Genomic DNA, 12,117 nt, shown 5'->3' with positions numbered 1-12,117 from the left:
AGAGTCGAGAACGTGAAATGGACATTCACAGTGACTTTTATCTCCACGACAATACGTCGGCGAAACTCTTTAGCTACTGAGCTAACGTGATAGCATTTGGCTCAAATGCAGATAGAAACAAAATAAATAAATCCCTGACTGGAAGGATAGACAGAAGATAAACAATACTATTAAACCATGGACATGTAACTACACGGTTAATAATTCTCAGCCTGGCAAAGCTTAACAATGCTGTTGCTAACAACGCTGAAGCTAACTTAGCAACCGGACCTCACAGAGCTATGATAAAAACATTAGCGCTCCACCTACGCCAGCCAGCCCTCATCTGCTCATCAACACCCGTGCTCACCTGCGTTCCAGCGATCGACGGCGCGACGAAGGACTTCACCCGATCACAGATGTCTGCTATCCAAGTAAGTCCTCTTTGTTGTGTTGCTACAGCCAGCCGCTAAAAAACCTACAACTTTCTTCTGTGCAATCTCCATTGTTCATTAAACAAATTGCAAAAGATTCACTAAGACAGATGTTCAGAATACTGTGGAATTGTTCGATTAAAACAGAGCAGTTTGTATGGTGACACATTGGGTACGAATACTTCCGTTGCCGTTGTGACGTCACGCGCATACGTCTTCATACATAGACGTTTCCAACCGGAAGTTTAGCGGGAAATTTAAAATTGCACTTTATAAGTTAACCCGGCCGTTTTGGCATGTGTTGCAATGTTAAGATTTCATCATTGATATATAAACTATCAGACTGCGTGGTCGGTAGTAGTGGGTTTCAGTAGGCCTTTAAGCCAAAGAGTGTCAAACTCGTTTTAGTTTAGGGACACTTGGCAGTTATGGCTGCATTCAGAGGGCTGCTTGTAACGGTGAATGTATGAAAATGAATGTATAATCGCTGCATTATATTAAACACACAATTATTTATGCCAGTGGCTCTCAAATTGTTTTCACCAAGTTCCACCTCAGAAAACACTTGGCTCTCCAAGTACCACAATAATGACCAATATTAAAATACAGTAGCATAGTAGGCCTAAATGTTCATTAAAAACAAGGCAGAGGTTTCACTCAACAAATATATTTAATATTTTTGGCCAGTGTAATAAAAACACACACTTTGAACAGTTGCACTGTGTTTGAATATTTAATTAGGGTTTCTTTGGCGTACCACTAGATGGAGCCCGGGTACCACTAGTGGTAAGCGTACCACGGTTTGAGAATCCCTGATCTATGCATATAACTATTTGATTTCTGTACATACAAATTGATGGATAACACACTTTGAAGTACAAATATTTTTTTTAAATCAATTTAAAAAAATTATGAATCAATTTATAATTGGAATAAATAAAAATTGAGATTCACATTTATATATATATATATATATATATATATATATATATATATATATATATATACACACACACACACACACACACACACGTATATATATATATACATACACGTGTGTGTGTGTGTGTGTGTGTATATAGGTATATTTATATACGTGTGTGTGTGTATATGTATATATAGACGCTTCAATAAACTCCCCTGAAGAGCAGGGAAACCTGCGAAACAGGCTTGTAGGGATGAAATAGCCTCCGTGTTTTTATACTGCCTTCCGCCCGAATGCAGCTGAGATAGGCTCCAGCAACCCCCGCGACCCCGAAAGGGACAAGCGGTAGAAAATGGATGGATGGATGGAGATATATATATATATATATATATATATATATATATATATATATATATATATATATATATATATATATATATATATATATATATATATATATATATATATATATATATATACATACCTGTTTGTGTGTGTGTGTGTGTGTGTGTGTATACAGTTGTGGTTATATACACTTGTAAAGAACATAATGTCATGGCTGTCTTGAGTTTCCAATCATTTCTACAACTGTTATTTTTTTGTGATAGAGTGATTGGAGCGCATACTTGTTGGTCACAAAAAACATTCATGAAGTTTGGTTGTTTTATGAATTTATTATGGGTCTATACCAGTGGTTCTCAAACTTTTTTGTCATCCCCCACTTTGGACAAGGGGGAGTTTTCAAGCCCCACCTCCCCCAATCGCCCCAACAGAACGCCAATGCCAAGCTTAACATTTTCAAATTTATTGAACATCAAGTAACATCAAGTTGTATACATTCAAACTCAAAAAGACATCAAGTTCAATAATAAATAAAATAACTGTGCAGCTGTGGTATAACTTGCATCAAGTTCAATAATAAATCAAATAACTTGCAACAAGTTCAATAATAAATCAAATAAAAGTGTTATAACTTGCATCAAGTTCAATAATAAATCAAATAAATTGCATCAATTTCAATAATAAATAAAATAAAAGTATTATAACTTCCATCAAGTTCAATAATATATCAAATAACTTGCATCAATTTCAATAATAAATAAAATAAAAGTGTTATAACTTGCATCAAGTTCAATAATAAATCAAATAACTTGCATCAATTTCAATAATAAATAAAATAAAAGTGCCACTTTGCAGTCTTTGCAACAAAAAAAAAAGGAGGAGCTATGCATTTGGCAAGACAGGGAGTGTGAACATGAGTTTTACAGTAATCCAGCATTAGTGGCTGCAATGAGCCTGTTTTGCACTGCACAGCTTTTCAAATCGGGGTTGCAGGCTTGACACTGCCACTCTTAGCCTGCTACCCATCCGCGCGAAAGTTTGTTCCGCTTAGCTCCGCCCCCATTAGTTACTGTTGCTATGTCTGTCAAACTTTCGCTCCTACCTAGAAATTTAAAGCCTACAGGAAAAACAAGTAATTTACATTTATTTATATAGCGTATTTCACAGACAGAATCACAAAGTGATTTACAGTGTGTATAGAAAATGAAAGCATAGTAAAAAAAAAAATCTAAGAATATAATTTAAAAAATAAATAAAATTTAAGTGAAATTTCCTTCCGTTCCTCGCGCCCCACCTGTCATGTCTCTATTCCCCACCAGTGGGGCGCGCCCCACACTTTGAGAAACGCTGGTCTATACATACACAGTTTCACTGCAATAAGGCGCTTTTGGTAGCCATTCACAAGCTTCTGACAAGCGTCTGGTTGAATTTTTGACCACTCCTCTTGACAAAATTGGTGCAGTTCAGCTAAATGTGTTGGTTTTCTGACATGGACTTGTTTCTTCAGCATTGTCCACACGTTTAAGTGAGGACTTTGGGAAGGCCATTCTAAAACCTTCATTCCAGCCTGATTTAACCATTCCTTTACCACTTTTGACGTGTGTTTGGGGTCATTGTCCTGTTGGAACACCCAACTGCGCCCAAGACCCAACCTCCGGGCTGATGATTTTAGGTTGTCCTGAAGAATTTGGAGGTTATCCTCCTTTTTCACTGTCCCATTTACTCTCTGTAAAGCACCAGTTCCATTGGCAGCAAAAAAGGCCCATAGCATAATACGCCCTCTGACATCACATGGACAAAGATAAGACCTTCTGGAGGAAAGTTCTGTGGTCAGATAAAACAAAAATGTAGCTGTTTGGCCACAATACCCAGCAATATGTTTGGAGGAGAAAAGGTGAGGCCTTTAATCCCAGGAACACCACTCCCACCGTCAAGCATGGTGGTGGTAGTATTATGCTCTGGGCCTGTTTTGCTGCCAATGGAACTGGTGCTTTAAATGGGACAGTGAAAAAGGAGGATTACCTCCAAATTCTTCAGGACAACCTCAAATCATCAGCCCGGAGATTGGGTCTTGGGCGCAGTTGGGTGTTCCAACAGGACAATGACCTCAAACACACGTCAAAAGCGGTAAAGGAATGGCTAAATCAGGCTAGAATTAATTGGACAAAAATTCAACCAGAAGCTTGTGGATGGCTACCAAAAGCGCCTTATTGCAGTGAAACTTGCCAAGGGACATGTAACCAAATATTAACATTGCTGTATGTATACTTTTGACCCCGCAGATTTGGTCACATTTTCAGTAAAGTGATAAAATAACCAAACTTCATGAATGTTTTTTGTGACCAACAAGTATGTGCTCCAATCACTCTATTACAAAAAAATAAGAGCTGTAGAAATTATTGGAAACTCAAGACAGCCATGACATTATGTTCTTTACAGGTGTATGTAAACTTTTGACCACGACTATATATATATATATATATACATACACACAGACACACCCACACACAGGTATATATATATCCATCAATCCATTCATTTTCTACCGCTTTGCCCTTTCGGGGTCGCTGGAGCCTATCTCAGCTGCACCCTGGACAATCTGTGTTGGTATACCGTATATATATATGTATATATATATATATATATATATATATACATATATATATATATAAAGTATATTCGTTAGGTCAGGAAAAAACACGGAGGCTATTTAATCCCTACAAGCCTGTTTTGCAGGTTTCCCTGCTCTTCAGGGGAGTTTATTGAAGCGTCTATATATACATATACACACACACATACACACGTATATATATATCCATCCATCCATTTTCTACCGCTTGTCCTTTATATATATATACACATATACACACACACACACGTATATATATATATATATATATATATATATATATATATATATATATATATATATATATATATATATATATATAATAAAAATCGCAATTTTTATTCATTCCAATTCTAAATCGATTCATAAGTTTTAAAAATGTATTTAATTTTTTTTTTTTTTTTTCAGAATGAAATTTTAAAAGTAAGTTTTTAGGCCATCTCAATGCCTACTCGCTGCCTATATATGTCAGCAACCAAAATGAAGTTTTGTAACCTATAATTTGTTTTAAATAGGTTTGATTATAATTATCATACCAAATTATACATTTCGAGAATCGAATCTGAAACGAACCGTGAGGTGTGTAACGAGTCCCACTTCTAATAATAACATAATATTTGTTACATGAGCAGCTAATATTAAAGTTTAAAACATATGCAAATTCATGCATTACATATTTTTTTCTGTCAAAATGGAAACAATGAACACATTTAGTACGCACAATATTTCTAGGCTTTCGCGGGCCACATTAAAAGAGATGGCAGGCCAGATGTGGCCCCCGGGCCTTGAGTGTGACACCTGTGCTTTAAGCCATAAGCTAAAAAAAAAGGTGAGTTTGAGTGTAAAAAAGGCTTCACTCGCACTAGCAAGAGTCATGTGATCCATGTGTGACATCACTTTATAAAACCCGCGCGCGTGTACACAAACTCATTTTAGCATTAGCGTACGTGCCGTCCTTTTAAGTCCATCTGAACATCAGCTGAGGAAGTCGGGCGTCAAAATGAAAATCCTGTTCACATTTTAACACAGCTGCAAAGAAACACACACACACACTCGCCTCCGTGTCTGACCCACTTGTGAACATGTGGAAAGTATTAGTGTGTGTGTGTGTGTGTGTGTGTGTGTGTGTGGTTACATAACTTCAGACGGGTCGAGCTGCTCCACTTAATGAGCGTGCACAAGCAGACGCGCACGGTGCGAGCGCGTGTCACAGACATTTTTACAGGCGTAAACGTGCACATTTTGCTGGGTGTGCACGGGGGGACTTGGCCGACACGCCACATGACCGTTTATCGTTCCAGCTGTGATTACGTCATCGCCATTAACACTCGTGGTCCTTACGGTCCACTTGCATTGGGGCCCTTGGGGAGTACGCACCACTGCCACCTACAGGACCAGAGTGGCACACATCACGATGTTCCCATCGGTCAGACGGACATTTGGAATTCTTCTGACTCACAAGACCCCATCTAGCTAGCTAGCGTGCTAAAAAAAACTAGCGTGAAAGTTGAAGCAGGTCCCGACAAAACGTTTGCAGGAAGAAAATGGAAGACACACACAGCAGTAAACACAAAGGTGACATTTAGCGAGCCTGCTGGTCCAGATGGGTCACATGACTTACAAGTAGAGATGTCCGATATTAGCTTTTTTGCCGATATCCGATATTGTCCAACTCTTAATTACCGATTCCGATATCAACCGATACAGATATATACAGTCTTGGAATTAACACATTATTATGCCTAATTTTGTTGTGATGCCCCGCTGGATGCTATAAACAATGTAACTTTAGCCTGAATTGATTAACGTGGACCCCGACTTAAACAAGTTGAAAAACTTATTCGGGTGTTACCATTTAGTGGTCAATTGTACGGAATATGTACCGTATTTTTTGGACTATAAGTCGCAGTTTTTTTTCATAGTTTGGCCGGGGGTGCGACTTATACTCAGGAGCGACTTATGTGTGAAATTATTAACACATTACCGTAAAATATCAAATAATATTATTTAGCTCATTCACGTAAGAGACTAGACGTATAAGATTTCATGGGATTTAGCGATTAGGAGTGACAGATTGTTTGGTAAACGTATAGCATGTTCTATAAGTTATAGTTATTTGAATGACTCTTACCATAATATGTTACGTTAACATACCAGGCACGTTCTCAGTTGGTTATTTATGCCTCATATAACGTACACTTATTCAGCCTGTTGTTCGCTATTCTTTATTTATTTTAAATTGCCTTTCAAATGTCTATTCTTGGTGTTGGGTTTTATCAAATAAATTTCCCCAAAAAATGCGACTTATACTCCAGTGCGACTTATATATGTTTTTTTCCTTCTTTATTATGCATTTTCGGCCGGTGCGACTTATACTCCAAAAAATACGGTACTGTACTGTGCAATCTACTAATACAAGTTTCAATCATTCAATCAAAAACAAGGTTTTCCAAAATAAGAGAACAACTTCAACTCCAGTTATGGAAAAAAAAGTGGCAACATGGCACTGCCATATTTATTATTGAAGTCACAAAGTGCATTGTTTTTTTTACATGCCTCAAAACAGCAGCTTGGAATTTGGGACATGCTCTCCCTGAGATAATCCTGATACCCACACACAACTATGGGAAATACTATACTTTGACTTTCACAAAGTGCATTATTTTTTTATTTTTTTAAACATGCCTCCAAACAACAGCTACAAAAACAATGAAGGCACACAGCTTCAGTCCAGAGTATACTGTGAAAGAGATCTTGATCTCAATGGGTTTTCTTATCTGGTTAAAAATACTAGAGCATACTTGCCAACCTTGAGACCTCCGAATTCGGGAGATGGGGTTTTGGGGGGGGGGTATTTGTTCTGTTCAGTGTTTCTCATAAACTGCCAAGATACCTGTGGCGGTGGGGGCGTGACTATGGGCGTGGCTATGGGCGTGGTCACCATGACATCATCGAGTAATTTGCATAATTTGCGACAATGATATGATTTTCTCTAAAAAGGCTAAAAAAAATTTACTTACTAATTAATAGTAACAGTTTTGTTTTAAACGTCCATCCATCCATCCATCCATCCATTTTACAATATAATTACAACACTTTATGTACATATTTATATACAGATTTGAACAATAAGTTATTCACTGAAATATATTTATTAATTGTGGTTCTTACAAAAAATATATCTTATAAAAATATAAAAGCTAAAATGTCTCTTAAAGCTCTGCCCCTTTAATTAGTGCATACTAAATAATTTAACTTTAGCTTACTACTACAACCATATTATTTACCAGCAACATAAAGTGAAAATGAGGCGTCCTGCCACAGTCAGTAACAAATAAACAGAAAACAGTAGTGGTGGTAGATAGACACAAGGCTTCATCAAACATCTGATCCACTGAACAAAGAGCTCCAAAAATCTTGATCCTACACTTCTCTTTTGTAAAGTAAATCTGAACAGCCGATATGGGCATCTACATCAACTATATGATTTGCCTGAGAAGCTGGACAGGACAAAAAATTTTTTTTTGTTTTGTTGCGGCCTTAATTCTTTCGTGGCTGGCCGCCACAAATAAATGAATGTGTGGGTAACACTGCTGTTGTGTTTATGTTGTGTTTCGGTGCAGATGTTCTCCCGAAATGTGTTTGTCATTCTTGTTTGGTGTGGGTTCACAGTGTGGCGCATATTTGTAACAGTGTTAAAGTTGTTTATACGGTCACCCTCAGTGTGACCTGTATGGCTGTTGACCAAGTATGCTTGCATTCACTTGTGTGTGTCTTAAGGCCGCATATATTATGTGACTGGGCCGGCACGCTGTTTGTATGGAGGAAAAGCGGACGTGATGACAGGTTGTAGAGGACGCTAAAGGCAGTGCCTTTAAGGCACGCCCCCAATAATGTTGTCAGGGTGGAAATCGGGAGAATGGTTGCCCCGGGAGATTTTCGGGAGGGGCCTTGAAATTCGGGAGTCTCCCAGGAAAATAGGGAGGTTGAAACCGATACCAATAATTTCCGATATTACATTTTAAAGCATTTATCGGCCAATTATATTGGCAGGCCGATATTATCGGACATCTCTACTCACAAGCGTACTGGTAGAGGAAACGTCAACAACAATATGACACTGCGTCATGGGCCAGAAATCAGCCGTGTAGTAAGCATGCCAGACCACCAGTTGGCGATGTACACACTTTGTGTCATAGCAACATACCATAGCAACACTGACAACAGTATCGAGCGCTCTGACTGGACGTTTCGTATCGTTTCTAGCGTCGCTCACCTGGTGCGGTGCCGCAGCGTCCGGACCTCTCGGTGTGCCGAGTTGACGCGTTCTGGGCCGGGCGGCGCCGTCGCATCAGCTGATGTTTGAGACCCGAGAAAGACTCCGATGAACTTTTGGGGACGTCCAGGGGGCGGATGAAGAGGACATCCTGTCCCATGTGGACCAGACCTGTCTGCAGCGCAACACAAGTGTACAGTGGTTGTTGAATGCATCAAACACGCTAATGCTAACTGTAGTACACTGTAATACTGTGATACATTCAGGGACACTCGGTAAATGCAAGTCTCCAGACTGTCAAACTACCATACTGCTTTGTCCTAGATCAGGGGTGTCCAAACTTGTTCCACTGAGGGCCGCACACTGAAATGCCATTTTGATATTTTTCATTCTAAAACGAATAGAATATATATATTTTTTTATCTTGAGTGCTCCTCCAAGTTTGGTCCCAGGGACCCCAAAGGGTCTCAGGCATAATGTTAAAAATAATACATTTTTTGGGAATGCCTAATTCTCTAAATAAGCGCTTCTCAAATGGTAGAGTGGGTGCCCCCCGTGATCTATTTATCGATCATACACTGAATAAATATCTATTTATCTGTCATACAGATAGATAGATAAATAGATAAACAATCACTTCAGGGGGCGTGAAAAATATTCTGTCCCCTACAAAGGCTTAACTACCATGCAGTGCTACGGAGATAGTGGGCCGGCCCCCCGCCATCAGTTGTACGGGGGAAAGGGGGTGTGAGAGGCAATGGCTTAATAGCATAATTACTGTTAGTAAAGAACTGTCTTGACACATACAGATAAAAACAATTGACATTAATTCAGGGGGGGCGTGACAAAAAATAATTGAGAACCACTGCTCTATCAACTTCAGATCCATCTGTCGATTTGAGTTTTAATTTTGTGTTTATGTTTTATGCCCTTTTTGTCAAAGAAAACCTTGTTTTTAATGGTAAAAATATACTATACAATATTTCCCCGAAAATATTTTTTAAAGTGTTGTATCAAAATATAATTTTTAATTTGAAGTAATTGGAACCTTAAATACTGTAGATCGATAATTCATAGCAACATTGATTTTGATTCATTATTATTTTTTGAGCAATGAGTTTAACCCCCCCCCCCCCCCACTAAAGTCCACTTATAAAAGTGTTAAAAATAAGTCATACATTATTCTAAAAAATGTTTTACTTTCTCTGTTTAAATCTCTCGATCAACTTAAAATCTATCTGTCGGTTTTAAGTTTTTATTGTTTTTTCCTTGTTTGTTTTATGTCCTTTTTGTCATATAAAACTTTGTTTTTCATGACAAACACAAAATATGCATTCCTTTTCTGCAAAAAATATGTCAAAGATGTGAAGTAATTGTAGCCTTCAATAAGTCAACAAATCATAACAACATTGATTTTGGATATATTATGGATGAATGGATGGACGGATGATTTTCTGAGCAATGACAGTTCAAAAAAATACTACTAAAATTCTCAGAGATCATAAAAGTGTTAAAAATAAGTCATATATGTGGTTATATTTTTATGAAAAAAATAAATAATAATTTTAATGCCCTTTATGTCATAGATAACTTAATTGTTTTAATGTCAACACTCAAAATAGGTACTTTCGTCCACAAAAAACATTTTTGATGTGTAGTAATTGGAGTCTTCAATAGGTCAACAAATCATAACAACATTGATTTTGGAGTTATTATAATTTTCTGATCAATGACAGTTTTTAAAAAAATATTACTAAAATTATCAGGGATCATAAAAGTGTTAAAAATAAGTTATACATATTTTTTTATACTTTCAACACTTAAAATCTAGCTCAACTTTAGATTTATTCGGCGATTTTACATTTTTATTTAAAACACATTTTTGTTAATGCCCTTTATGTCATAGATAACTTAATTGTTTTTATGTCAACACACAAAATATGCAATTTTCTCCACAAAAAATAAATAAATGTTAAAGTGACATTTTTGATGTGAAGTAATGGGAGTCTTCAATAGGTCAACAAATCATAACAAAATTGATTTTGGATTTATTATAATTTTCTGATCAATGACAGTTTAAAAAAAATACCACTAAAATTCTCAGGGATCATAAAAGTGTTAAAAATAAGTCATACATATTTTTTTTTATACTTTCAACACTTAAAATCTAGCTCAACTTTAGATTTATTCATCGATTTGACTTTTTTTTTTTTGTAAGTCACTGTGACACTATTGTTCATTTTTTAAATATATTTTTTTTATTTGTATGAATGGCTGTGATGATAATGTCAATGAAAGAATTCCTAATCACTGCTATGTTGGAATTATTATTAATATTGATACTGTTGTGGATATTATTCATTTTTGTTTGACTACTTTTGGATTGTTTTGTGTCATGTTTGTGTGTCCTCTCAATTGCTCTGTTGATTGCTATTCTGAATGTTGCTGGGCCGGGTTTGCTTTTGGAATTGGAATTGTATTATTATGGTATTATTGTGCATTATTTTGTTGGATTGATTAATTTAAAAAACATTTTTAAAAAAGGGAAAAATACAAAAATATATATATTTTTTTTAATGCCCTTTATGTCATAGATCAGTGGTCCCCAACCTTTTTTGTACCACGGACCGGCTTGATGTAGGCATTATTTTCCGGGCCCGGCTTCCCACTTGTGAAAAATACAACTCACTATAACGCTGAATTAGTGGGAGCCCTGGGCTTGTTTCTTTGCAATGAAATACTGATGGAAATCAGCCTTTGGCTACAATCTGTCACATTTATATTTGATATGTTCATTAATGTGCATTGTATCATTACACAAAGTTATAACAAATGGCAACTTTCTATGAGGAGTTTTATTGTACATTTATAAACAGGCTCATTGGTGTGTCTAGTGCACAGGTGTCAAAATCAAGGCCCGCGGGCCAGATCTGGCCCTCCATGTCATTTTATATGGCCCGCAAATAATATGTGTCAATAAAATACCTTATATTTTCTTTCTTTACTTTCTTATTTTCTTACTAACGGTTTTAGGTTTTTTTTCTAGTTTGACAGGGAAATAAAATAGTGTCCAATATTGCAACAAATATTATATTATCTAACTTTGTTGGTCAAAATCCAAATAAATACTTAAATATTTGCTTAACTTATAGTTTCGAAGCAATATATACATCAAATTGTACACTATAAAAATGACCAATAGATTTTACGGTAAAATTTAGGGAGTTTTTTTACAGCATATTTTGGAAAAGTTGGAAAGAAAATGACCAATGTTTGTTTTTTTACAGTAAAATTCTGTCGACTGAGTTGTCAGTTTTTTGTTTTTTAAATCCACGGTTGATGATTTTATGGTACCACATTTTATTATGGTAAAAAAACTGGCAGCTGAGTTGCTAAAGTAAAATTAAACAGCGGTACTGTATTTCTATATACAGTTATACCATATATTTTACCGTAAAAGTCTGGCAACTAAGCTGCCAGTTTTTTTCTGTAAAAATCAGTGGTCAAATCCACAGATTTGTTTTACTCTTTA

General features: G+C 36.5%; 1 protein-coding gene across 2 annotated transcripts in view; it reads right to left on the bottom strand.

The window, feature by feature from the left end:
• The window catches only part of adamts17 (ADAM metallopeptidase with thrombospondin type 1 motif, 17), a 66,286-nt gene that overhangs the window by 48,854 nt on the left and 5,315 nt on the right, over positions 1-12,117 (bottom strand). For both annotated transcript variants that reach the window (XR_009821333.1, XM_062022445.1), the window contains exon 3: positions 8,586-8,760. Coding sequence is in view for 1 of the 2 variants with exons in the window: in XM_062022445.1 (XP_061878429.1) it covers positions 8,586-8,760 (175 nt within the window). In the remaining variant the exon portion in view is untranslated. The remainder of the gene's footprint in view (positions 1-8,585; positions 8,761-12,117) is intronic.

This window comes from Entelurus aequoreus, linkage group LG02, assembly GCF_033978785.1.
Source record: "Entelurus aequoreus isolate RoL-2023_Sb linkage group LG02, RoL_Eaeq_v1.1, whole genome shotgun sequence".
In the NCBI taxonomy this organism is placed as follows: Eukaryota; Metazoa; Chordata; class Actinopteri; order Syngnathiformes; family Syngnathidae; genus Entelurus; species Entelurus aequoreus.
Note: the sequence above shows the minus strand (reverse complement) of the source record. Positions and strands in the feature narration are given on the sequence as shown.